The sequence below is a fragment of the Gambusia affinis genome, linkage group LG03 (assembly GCF_019740435.1).
Source record: "Gambusia affinis linkage group LG03, SWU_Gaff_1.0, whole genome shotgun sequence".
In the NCBI taxonomy this organism is placed as follows: domain Eukaryota; kingdom Metazoa; phylum Chordata; class Actinopteri; order Cyprinodontiformes; family Poeciliidae; genus Gambusia; species Gambusia affinis.
Genome location: NC_057870.1, coordinates 5,156,092 through 5,169,342, shown reverse-complemented (window position 1 = coordinate 5,169,342; position 13,251 = coordinate 5,156,092). Strand labels below are relative to the sequence as shown.

General features: G+C 39.6%; 1 protein-coding gene across 1 annotated transcript in view; it reads right to left on the bottom strand.

The window, feature by feature from the left end:
• Positions 1-11,985: 11,985 nt before the first annotated feature.
• Positions 11,986-13,251, bottom strand: part of hk2 (hexokinase 2) — a 35,532-nt gene continuing 34,266 nt past the window's right edge. The window contains exon 18 of the mRNA XM_044111619.1: positions 11,986-12,874. Within this exon, the coding sequence (XP_043967554.1) occupies positions 12,730-12,874 (145 nt within the window). The 3' untranslated portion in view covers positions 11,986-12,729. The remainder of the gene's footprint in view (positions 12,875-13,251) is intronic.

Below are 13,251 nucleotides of genomic sequence, written 5' to 3'. Positions count from 1 at the left end.
ACAGAAATACAACACTCAATCCGAAACAGCCAATCAGAGCCAGGAGGAGGGTCTTATGCTGCGTTCACGCCAAACGCGTTTTCAAGCGTCTAGCATGGCACAATTTGAACTGTTTTGAGCGTTTGCCATGTTGAGCTCATCCAACGCGACTGATGCTCCACATGGACTTTGAGCGTAAACCAGACACGCCCGACGCTCCAAAGACGTTTGGCACCAAAGGGGCACACTCGTCAAACTTGAAGCATTTCGTGTGAACGCGCCATTAGTGCTGTCTATCAGTTTTAACAAATATTTTTGTAAAAGCTTTAAGTCGTTTTAGCTGAACATTGTTGCCTCTTTGCATGCATGGTGGAATTAAGGGGTAAAATACTCCATTGTGGGTTTTGTAAGCAAATGCCTGTAGAAGAATGCAATCCTGAATAAAACCCAGATCAAACTATCAGATGTACGAGGAAACAACAAGGCGGCTGGTCGGAGCTGAAATAATCGACTACTTAAAATTGAAACACAAACTAAACATACATTTATGTAGTTCTGAGATATTCCTGGCCGCCATGTTGTCAGGTACGTTTCGGCTTGGCTACGAAGAGCCTTCAAGATGAACAGCAGAACCTTTGAGGCTCTTGTATGAAAGTAATTTTACAGAAAATGTGCGCATATTAAACATTACACAACCTGTTCCCCAGGCTGCTTAATGGACACAAAATGACTATTAAAAGCATTAAAGGTGACCATAAGATGCACTGTGGTCAGTGCAAAAAGAGCCTCATCACTCTGCCACTATCCTTTGTATCAAATAATTCTCCCTGTCCATTCATGTATATTAAAGATCAGCATCAGCCTGACCTGTACATTATGAAAACGGAGAATTTATGTTCTCATTTCAGCTGCCATGCTTTCCTTCCTACCCTGACAGCTGAGTTACAGACATTTTCTTTGCCGTTCGTTTATTTTCAACCCGTACGTTAAGCTCAGCTTGTTCTCTGTCGTGAAACAATGTCAGATCCTGTAACATAAAACAGCTAGCATTCACTGAAAATGTGCCTTTAAAGAAAATGAAACTACCTCTGTTTGTAAATGCACAAAAGTCAGTGAAAACTCTGCTTTCATACACAATTAAGAACTCAAAAAAAACAACTGTTAGTCGACTACCTCAACTCACACCAGGGTAATTTGTATATAAACTCAATCATCAAGCTAGTTTAGCGCCACCAACTTCAATTTTAATAAAAAATAATAAAAAAATCAAAGTTCCATTGAAAATAAATCAGAAAATCCTTGCTGATCATAAGAACTTTACATAATGTATTGTTGCATAAGCCTCCACCTTAACTCTGAGCTACTCTGACTTAAACAAAGCTTGAATCCCAAAATAAGATAAACTTCATCTCATTTAAACAACGAAAAACATTGCTTTAGGTTTAATAAATATTGTTCTATTGTTACTGCTGTCTTTTCTGAAGTTTTCTACAAGTAATTCAGTGCTAAACTGGAGTAAGTGATCTCAAGAATCTGTGCCACGAACGTTGACATTTTGTTGCAGTCTGGATGCAGTGACTGCCTTTAGAGCCAGCTGCTCTCCTTCGAGTTCACCCTCTCAATTTAATAAGTTAGCTAATATTTATATGACCACTGGGGGGCAGTGGTCATAGCTTTAATCCAGCTGGTCCTAAGACAGAAGGAAGTAGAGAAACGAGTCAAGAAAGAAACACAAAGGAAGAAATAAAGAAAAAATGCAGAAAGTAACTTCACCAGTCTGTAACAGATTGCTGTAAATTTCACACCATACCAAAACTCCCACAAAGTACTAAACAGTGGTGGATCATCAGCGGCTGCAATTCCATTGACCAGAATATTGCGCGATTTGACAATTCAAAAATAAATTAGCTTAATGGGAACACGGCAATTACAAAAAAAAATAAATAAATTTTTTGATTACAGATTTTGCCGCTAAAATGGATTTTCTTTGGCCATATCAAAATTAGTTTATTTTACAAAACTGTAAAGGAAATCTTTATTTTGCATCAGGCGAGTCACATGATCAACAACCAGATGTTGCCGCTGGTTGCAAACCATGAAGAAGACGACAGGAAGTAGGAGGATGACTTCTTTAGTGACTTAACACGTGAGCAAACTTATTCACGTGTGACTTTAATTGCATTTCCTAGTTATTGGAAACACCATAATGGTGTATTCTGAGTATACTGGGTTTATACGCACCGTCATCGGTTTGAGAAGTGTTTAAGGCTCCCAGTATATATCTCCAGATGGACGCAGCCTTTAATAAATATCAGTCAGAAGATGAAAATGCCGGTTTCCAGCTGAGAGAGCGTTCGCGTCGACTGTGAGCTTAAGCATTGGAATGGTGACGTTGGCAAATCTGGCAGCGGTAATGTTAAGACGGACGCTGTGGTTCGTGGTTTCTCCACAAAGTCATAACACAACTATTGACTGAAAGAAACATTTTGAGTGATTTAACTATGCCGTGGTCTGTTTGTGGAAAACCAGACCCATACAGATTGCTAGAACCAGTTGAGAGTCGGCGTCGGCTCTGGTTTGGCACTGGAACTGCATTGGTGGGGGGGAGGAATCTGTTAAAATGAAGGAGAATAAAGATTCAATGACATCGTTCTTAATTTGACTTTTCATCCTACTGTTTTGTGTGGCCATCAGCAGAGAGGAGAGTAAAATGATGAAGTTGGACTCTATTTTGCTCAAGTATAGAGAAGGAATCTCTCTAAACTAGCTGTCACATGAACTAAAAAAGTTCTTGGACACGTGAAAGAAAATGTGTCAAAAGAAACCAAAGTAAAAATGAACAAAGTACTGAAGTAAGAGAGGGAAAAGTGAAAATATGAGCTGAAGCCAACATAAAGTTCAATTTATGGAAGATATTTAAACAGTACAGTTAACTAGGTGTTACCTAATTTAATGCTCTTGCTTCTTCTAATGCAAATGTGTTCTGATGCATGAATAAACTAACTGTGCATTTGAATAATATGTAAATTGCTGTTTAAAATTAGAAGGCTTCACAACGATTAATGATGAATAACTCAAGGTTATTCACGAGCAACTTAACAACATTAAACATACTAAAAAGGCAGTCTAAACTCATAATCATGATTGCTTGCTGCTTACGAATGTTTTTCTTAGAACTTGGATGGATTTAGACTGTATTTATGTTTCAGTTGACAAATTTGCACTAAGATGGCTCTTGAGGTGAAGATGAAAACAACCACAGCCCGGCACACCAAGCGACTCATACTTTCACAGCAGAATTTACACATGAGCCAAAAACAAAATAAAAATAAAAAACAAATCCTTCCAGTTAACTGACAGGGCTGCTTGAAGTCATGGTAAATGGTTAGAAAGGTGTCACATCTTTTGGGTTTGGGCTGAATTTCACCTGTCTAAGAACTCTAAAGTGTAAAACGTCTCCATGGAAGTTGTCAGCTTCTCTTTACTTCAGTTCACTGAACCCAGCTTTCAAGTAGTCGAGGCTGGTTCCCTTGATGACGGCGGCAGAACATCCAGGCTGTCTGAAACTGGGGGTGTTTCAGATGTGGTCTGTCTGTGGGGGACTGGAGTACCTCAAATTAAGTGGCCTGCACTTCCTCCAGACCTGAGTCGTCATGTAGATGATCATGACTTTCTATCCCAGAACCCCAATGACTTGAAGGCCATTCTTCAAGATGAACAGGCTGCCATGCCTGAACAGACGATAAGTCAACTTGTGAACATCATGAGACATCGCTGCCAATCTGAAAATAATGCTCAAGGGAATCAAATCCATAATGTTTTTGTTGTGGCTACCACTGTTGAGTTGCAATCATCATTGCATGCGTCTCCATTTACGCCATACTTTTATTATATAACATCATAGGAACATGGGCTTTTTATGGTTTCCATGCATTTTACCCAAAAGTTGGGTAACCCTAACTTCTTTTTTTTTTTTTTAAGAACTTACACTTTTATTATTTTTACAGCGCAATTATACAGCCATACATCAGTAGTACATTACACAAGTGTTGACAATATAAAGTTTTCCATAAAATAAACATCCAAGCATGATATCTTATGACCTCAGTGTCTGTAGACTCATCACCCTACAACCCTAAAATAAGGAAAGTATTGAAGTTTGGGGCATAACTAAAAAATGTGTGTATGATTGGGGACCTCTAAGCCACAGTTTCTCCAACACAAGCTTGGTACTTTAGGATCTATCTTAGCAACTACATCTGGGGTCCTGAAATATCTCCTAATAATTTTCCATTCACGTATTTGAATTTGTAACACGATGTGCCTCCCATGTTTCGTCAGAAATTATTTTGGCCGTCTCTGCCTCCCATCTTTGTTTTGTCCAAGCGGGTTCATCCCTGACTTTTTGTGAGTAGTATATGTTAGCATTAGCACAGGCAGAATGAAAATGGACTATAAATTAGGACATCAACATGCCCATGAAGCTGAGCGCAGTAGAAGTAAGAAACTCTTCAGTCAATGCGATGAATGGAAAGCAACTGAACTCAACTCACCTTTAGATAGAGTTCCTCTTTTCATCATGTGTACCCCCAGCCTTTCTCACAGAGCCCAACATGAACTATGCACCTCAAAGTGGTTTTCCCAAATCATGACACAGGGTTAAACCCGTTGCCAGTATCCATAAGGATGAACAACCCAAGGCCTGTGTAGCGTTAAGCAGTCGTGTGTTGATGTGGCTTAGTGTTGGTTAGCCATAAACTTAACGCCAGATTATAAATGCTTTGGTAATCTGGCTGTGTCTTGTGTTCCCAAAATGAACAGGGATAAAGTGCAATGGAAAAAACAAAACAAAACCAACAACCACGAAACTGAACAAATGTGAAGCATGATGACATTACCTTTATTGCAAACTCTGAGCAGATGTGATTACTGTAAAATTTGTATGTTTCTAGTTCTATGTTTTTATCATTAAGATGATTGTAAAAGTGAATAAGGTGGGTGAGAACTATATGTAAAAGTTCTGTGGAGAAATGTCCACCATTAAACCTTATTGCTTTTTTCCCAAATAGTGCAAAGAGAGACAAATGTGAAGTGTTTGAAATAGAGGACTGGAACGCAAGTCATCTTTTAAAGGCATGATTATGTGATTATTTATTGTGGTTATGCTCTTTTATTTATTTATTTTTGTCTTATTTAATCCTTTATTTATTCATTATTTATAGTTTACATTTCATTTTTGATATATTTTAAAATTTTTGGGAGATAGACTAAGCATAAATTAGGCTCATTTATTCTTATAAATTGGAGAGCAACAGCGATTAGACCATTAGCTCTGGAAGATTGAAGTAACATTTTACACAATTTTAGTTTATCCAATAAATGACTTTTAGCAAGTCAGGAGGAATGACTTTAAGAGTAAAGAGGAATGACTGTCCAAAAAGAGCGCAAAATATTTTTGATTTTTTAGTTGTGGAAAAAAAAAAAAAACATTGAATTTTTTTTGTTTCCCTTGACAATAATGTCACTTCTTTGATTTTTGGTTCTGTCCTGTAAAATGCCAGTGAGGCACATCGAAGTCGTCATGTGACAAAACGTGGAAAAGTCGTAGGGATGGGAAAACATTTGCAAGTCTCAATGACATTTAGGTCAAATGGTGATTTTGTTGGTTCGCAGTGGTGCACAGTTTGTTGTCGAATGGTGACTAATGTGGTGTTAATATTTCCTGCTCACGTCTGTGTCTTCATTAGCAGAATGGTTTTCTATCAGAGCACAGAACCGACCTGTGTGGTCGTCACTGTTCGAGTCCGCTCAATGTGACAAAACGTCTGCCTGTATTTTTAAATGAACGTGTGCTTACTTCACTCACATAGACAAAGAATGTTTAAGCCACAGTGTGCTTTGGTTCTGTTATCACTGTTGAACTTTTTTATGATTGTATTACAGATGTCAAAAAGAAAAGGAGAAGAAAAAAAAAGCCCTGTCTGATTTATTTTCTTCCCTCCGGTGAGTCAGCGTTCCCTGATGGAAACTCGGGAAAAGCAAACGTTTCAGTCCATGTTTGTGGCTCGCAATGCAAACTTTGAACAGTGTGTGCTGTGGTTCTCTGAGCTTTCTTGTGTTGTGGAACCTGTGTTGTGAAGCTCGCAAAACGATCCAACCCAACGTGCTTTTCTTAGTGTCACTTGTGTTGCTGAGTTTCTGACGCCAGCAACCTCTTTTTGTTCACGTTGGAGGTCTTTTTATTTATTTATTTATTTTCTTTAACGGCAAATGCATCCATGAGTAACTGTTTGACAAGCTGCAACCTCTAATAAACCAGCGATATTGACCTTGACTCTGTGATTTTGTTTTACTGAAGATTTTTAAGCAGAAAAAAAAAAAGCGTTGTGAGGATCGAGACCGATGCCGTGGTTTATTACTCATTCTGCTGCATGTTGGCGCGCAAGACATAACCGACAGCATCCGGTTTAGGATTTTCAAAATAAAACCTCCTCCAGACCCAATACATAGAACGGACATGACCACTTTTCTTCTTTTCTTTCTTATTAAATCAAAATCTGGATGCTGCATGAAGTGCAAAATAAGTCCAGAAATAATTTTTTTTAAAAACCCAGTATTTCTGGCAACAACACATCCCAACACTTCTGCATTGTTATGCACTAAAAGGTTTCCCACCTGGAGCGCACACCGGTGGGCTTAACACCGGCACCTTTCTCCTTTATGAGTCAGGCAGCTGCACCAGCAGCCGGATGCATATATGTTTGGATCTGCATAAGTAAACAAGGCCATGTCTGTGGCAGCATACAGTATGTCCCTTCAAACCATGTGCACTGTATATATCTTTCAGCAATAATGACGCCTTCACAGATGTACAAGTTAGTCATGCGGATTGCAGTGCCATCACCGTTCATAACAAGCCAGATGGTCTTCAATCCATGAATTACAAATGTCAACTCTTGGTGGCCAGAGGAGTCTGCTTTCAAAAGTTTTCCCCCTCACCGGTCTGAAAGTCGGAGATAACACAGAAGCGGAAAAAAAGGCACCACGGGTGACGAAACCTCTCAAACTTTACCAGAGGTACTTTGAAACAGACGTGTTGCATCGAGAGCTCCCCGGGGCCGGACGAGTCCGGGATGGACTCTCCAAAGTTAATGAATATTGGAATATGAGGGACTCAAATCCTGTTCTTGTTGCTGAGAATAAACCCTACTTAAAAAAAAGAAAGAAAGAAAGAAAAATCTGTTCCTTTCCTCTTCTGCTTAAAAATTGGGGATTTTTTTTTTCTTTCGCTTGCTACCGACCCAATTTAATGTTTGACCATCACGATTTACAGATCTCATTCCCACCAATAACACCTCATTTATGTTTTTCAACAATACTGCACACTTAGTTTATTTATTGTTGTACAAGTATAAAAAAAAGAAAAGGTTCCTTTTTTTTCCATTTTCATTGAAAAAAAAATAAATAAACATCATGATTTAGTCCCATTTGGCAAATTGTTTGGACACAAACTATGACAACATGAAAAACATAATAACAGTTTTCAAATGTACTCAGAAACAAAGACCTTCATTTTTGGAGACAAGTCCAGAGGACTGACGAAACTGAAATTCAGTCTTTGGTTTTGACGACAGTTTGGAAGCTTTGAAGCCTGAGAACGTCATCGCAACTGTAAAGTACGGCGGTGGCAGCGTAGAGTTACTGGTGCGCTTCACAAAATGGATGACAGTCAGACGTCGCAAGAGTCAGACAAAATTCTAATTAACAATTGTGAGGAGCTTCTTGAAGAACGAACAAAATGTCTGAGCAAAGTCACAGAGATTAAAATGTTGTTCTACCAAATGCTTCTGAATTCACTTACTAATAAAACAATCTTGACCTGACACTTAGCAAATAGAAATATTTTTGCTTAAATCATTACTGTCTTTATCCCAGGAATGTGTTTGCAACAAAAAAACCCTACTAACATCTTGAATAACCATTAATCTCAGCATAAATCCCATTACAAAAACAAGTCTCATGAATTTTCTTGGGATTATTATGACACTGAAGAACAGGAGCTTCAACAAGATGCTGAGCTGACACAACTAAATACAGAACAAGTTGGACTGTAATGAAATAAAAGCCAAATCATCAAATTATCTCCTTATTGTCTGGATTTCCTGATGTGGTGAGATGTTTCCCTTCATAAAGCGGTGAGCTGCTCTCCAGCTGTAGCTCCGAAAAGATTCAGTCTGTTGCCAGCTAATCTTCATAACATTAAGTCAGGCGATACAGCGGAGCGGCACAGAGCTGCAATTCAATTCAGAATTAGCATTAGCGTGTCTGTTTTCACACAGTTTAAACTGATCAAGACGCTAAGCAAGTGAAGTCAGAAGGAATCGTCACGGATTCCTGAAACAATCCATCGAGATGTTTTCTTGTTGTTTTTTCCAGGCCTCCTCAGAATCAGAAGGGCACAAACATTCACCTTTAGCTAAAACGTTATTGAAAAGGAATTGCGATTGTTTTTGCTGTGTTTGCATCTTGGCCACAGCAGCCAGTCGAGAAGCAATCGGTAGCTGCATCTCCATTAACGCTAAAATTGCGCAAGTTGGAATTATGAAGATAAACTTTCTTAACGGAGGCAGGGCAATTTTGAGAAGAAAAAAACAACAACTTGTTTGATAAAAAGGTTTAGCACTATATTGAGGTGCAAATTAGTATATTTTGTAAAATTCCATTGGAAACACTTTTCACGCATCGCAAGATCATCGCCGGAGGTTACAGCTGACGGAAAAGGAGAAGAATACGACCGGAAGTAGTAGGACGATGGTGCAGTAGCGTGTTATTCAATGACTTATCATGTGAACAAACTTATTCACTTGTGATTTTAAATGGTGTTTTTTATTTAACGGAAACACTGAAACTGTGAAATGGCGTCTGTTTTTTTTTTTTTTTTTTTGTACATTAGCGGAAATATTTACAAAGTTTTTCAATTGTAATAAAAACGCGTGACGTTCCCCGTATCTCTTTCTGACGGAGCTTTTCCTCGTTGGTTCTAGACAACGTTCTCCTTTAGCTTGTTTTCCTGTCCCGGCGTGGCGAGTCGGACCTTTCTAACCACTGCAACGTTCTCATTAGCCTGCTGGAAAATAATTTGCTGTGGTTGCGAGGATACATCTCACTCAAAGAATGTCTCACTGCTCACTTACGGTAGATGTATGGAGGAATGTAGGTGTGTAATTAAGGCAGAATGACACTTGGCATCTCAGTGAAAGGCAGGAGACAGAATAGGACAACTTTAAAAGCTCCAATATGGTCTCTTTTTATAAGGGTCCTTGAGTTTCCCTTGTTTTTCTTATTCTCGTGGAAATGAGTTGGTCTCCTCTTGCTTTGTCTCAAAACATATTACAACCTGACCAGATCCTTGACTCATCAAGGATGATGGAAAATCGTGACTCATGAGATGAGCCAGTGTCAAAGTAAGAAAAAAAATAACACAATGAGACTCGTGTTACTAAAAGAACCCAACAAAACAAACCCTCAAGCACAGATAAATGATTATATTCTAAGGAGAATATTTTGTCGCTTTTACACTTTGTATGAACGGGAAGCTTCTGAATGGTAAACATCTGGTTGGAATAATTCATGACCTACCTGTAACGACCTGAGGGCAGAACCAGAGTCATTGGAAGAAGACGAACATCGCCAGACCGCTTCCTTCCTCTGAAATTCTGCTCGGAAAAAATTGAGTGCTTACAGCACAGTCTGGGTTTCCTCTTCTTCACTCAGATTGTCTCTGGTTGAGAAGTAGTGAACGACAGCGTCAGTTTTCTGCGCTGTGATATTAAGTGGCCCCCAACTTCTAATGCTAGTTCCACAATTTAGAAAACTTAAGGGCTGACTTACTTCATTTTGGCTTGGTCATTTTTAATAGAGAGGTAATATTTGCCATTTCCCAGTGTGGTAAAAATGAAATAAACCACTTTCTACCGTAGAACTTACAAATGTTTTCGTTCATCGGGTCGTTTGTCATCACAGCAGCAGGCAGAAATTGGTTGTAATTTTCTTATTGATTTCAAGGGGGTGATTTTTAAATTATTTAGTATTGGGAATTTAAGTAAGGGACTAACTCCAAATCTATTTTGATAATATGAAAGGAAAATGTAGCTAGTTTAACAGGAAGTGAGACGTATGAAAAGAAAAATTATACATGAAAGCATGAAGGTTGAAAAGCACCTTTTCATTCCAGTCGCTGTTTGTCATTTGTAATGTCAGTCTGACCTTTAAGGCAAAGGAACTGAATAAAGCTTCCTTCCACTCTAACCGAGCGTGATCAAACACTGGCTGTACCGTGTATAAAATATGACCTTTGGCAGCCATATTTTGCATACCTCCTAAAGTATGAGAGACTGTTTGAATAGAAAAAAAACAAGAGGTTCTACTTTAATCTGGGGCAACATTCAATAACTTACAAAATAAAAAACAAACCCTCAGAACTCAATTTTCCCATATATATTATCTGGCTATATTTAATATTCGTCCTAAAGATTTGGTGTAATAAGTCTCCGCGTTTTTATCCGCCGTCCGTGGATGCGGTTGGCTCCGAGTATCGTCACAGCTACGCGGCTGAAAGCCCCGGCCGCTCATTAAAAGTGACGTTTTCAAAAAAATGATTTTCACGGAATGCCAAAAATTGTCCGCACTTCCTGTTTAGTTTTGCGCTCGCAGACGGCGACGTGTCCAAAGTAACTGGGGGCCGCATTCACGAGAGGCATCTCGGTAATTTAATCGTCCGTCGCCGTCCTTGTGTGGCAAATGTCATTCGAAAGAACCAAAGGCTCATTACGGAGGTCTGCGCAGTGATGAGGAGCTCAAAAGCCGAGTACATTAACACTAATTGGGCTGAATATTTATGCAAATCCACAGTTGACAGTTATTAGCTGAGGGGGGATACTAACCCTCTTAAGTAGAGCATATAAAGCGCGGCCATATTTCTTCAAGAAAGAAAGAAAGAAAAGCACGAAGCATCTCTCCGGAGCACGTAGCACTTAGAGCCGCTTGGCTCTTTGTGCTTTATTTTATTTTTTTGTTATTTTTCTGCTACACACAAAGGTTTACAAAAAAAAAAAAAGGTGCAGGTTCAAAAGACATTAGAGATTTTTCCCCCCCCACTCTTTTTGTTCAACGAGAACCTGAATCCCGTTTTGTCCCATTTAGAAAACATCTCGAAGAAGAAAACATGGCCTCTGAATCATTAATTAGCGAAGGCTTTGAATATTTTCCTGTCATCGTGTAACTTTGATCGTAGACTAAAACATGATCAGTCGCAGTCCATTTGTTTCTTTGCCTCAATCCTCCTGATTGTTGGACCTATTTTTGTTCAATATTTCATAACAAGGACTTACCAGAAATGGGCGTAATGCAAAAATTCGAAAATGTTCTTTTTTTTCTACTCCAGGAAAGGAGGATAAATACGGGTCGGAACCTCCAGCCTGTCTATAAAAATACATTTCCGCAATAGAGGAAAAAAAAAGAGGTAACGTTAGTCAGGGCTTTGACGTAAAACCTTTCACCCCCTCAGTCTTTGTGACGTGATGTAACGTCTCCCGCTCTACGGAGGCTTTCGTGGACATTTTTAGCAGTTTGCTGTGAGCCTGTTGATCTGCGGAGAAAGTTTGTGAACCCGGCCACCAGCTGATGTTTGTTGTTTTGCACATAACCAAATCTAAAAGTAACAATAGACCAGGCAGCGACCTGCCGCTGGTCTCCATGGTAACAGCCAAACACGGGGGAGAAAATCAACACAAGAAGAAAAAACAATGCGGAGCCAAGTAAGATTTATTGAGTTGGGTTTGGTTGGATGACAACAGTGAAAATGAAGATCACTCATGTTAGTGTTTCCAGAGCTGTCTGATGTGAATTCAGGGTAGTTTTCCATTGTAAGGTAATCGCTTGATTTAAAAAAGCCAATGAAAATACGCTTTGTGAAGAGAAAACTACAAATGAAACTGACTGGGCCAATTAGATTGTCCTCTTTATTCTCTCAACATCCCAGCTATAAAGTGAGCCAAGACGGGGTAATCTGGGTAAAAATAATAAAAAAGACACTGGCAATTTCTCACTTTATTTGGAGTTGATTTTTTTTCACAGCACATCATGATAAGCTTGCTGCAATCAGAACAGTTTGAATTATTTATGGCCTCAGCAATTTCTAAAACATCTTCATGTTTCCAATCTGCGGCTACTGTTTAAATTTTAAAAACATACGACCGCTTAAAAACATTGCATCACAATTTTGCATATTTTCTGAAGTTTCTTGTAACAAAGTGAAATTGCTTAAAAACTTAAATAAAAGAAAAGGAAAACTAGTGCTTCATTTACCTGCTGAATGTGTTGGTTTGCTTCTCTGTGGTTCTGGAATGTGCTTTTCTAAACTAGCCAGACAGTAAAAGTTTCATTTTTTACAGACTTGACTTAAAAACAGAACTAATATAAAAGTAAAAGACGACGACGGAGTGTGAAACAAAAGCAACGAGCTCGTAACAGTCGGGCCTCACTGAAGGTTCCGGGTTCGTTACCAGCAGAGCTGTAATTTCTGAGCTCCGTTTTCACCCGACCGAACCTCCGTCGCAGCTTCGCCTCGTGCCGTTAAACGGACACCCTCATGTGAACGCGCTCACGTCGAAACAAAACGTGAAAGACTGCAGAATGACGGCCGACTGAACAGTGCGCGCGTCGACCCGCAGGAAGAGGCTTTCGCAGGCTTCACAGCAGCTGCTCGCTCTTCAGCCTGCAGGCCACGGCCGTGATGAGCGCCGCTCCTTTCCCGCTGCCGTCCTCCGACTTGAGGAACGTCACCTCGCACTGCGGGGCCAGGTCCTGCAGGGTCTCCTGCATGATCCTCGAGAAACTTCAGAGGACGAGGAGGGAGCAGAGAGCAAAACACAAAAATTAAGACTTCGCAGTAGGGCCGTTGAATGGTTAGAAATTTGAATCTGATTAGTCGAGGGGCTGCTGTGAATTCATCATGATTAATTAATTGGTAACTCGCTTATTCAAAGGGGCAGTGCTATGTAAAAATCAACTTTTTTCACCTTTACATCAAGTCATAATGTTATTAACCCACTCAGCTCCTTCAGACTAGCCAGCAGCAATTAGCAAACACCTGGTGGAACTGAGCGTCTGCTGAGCTCATTATAGGAGCTGCTTCTCAGTGAAATGCTGGTAAAAATGATGCTAAAGGGTTAACAGAGGAGCCATGTTGTGGTGACTTTCTGAAGGCAGAGT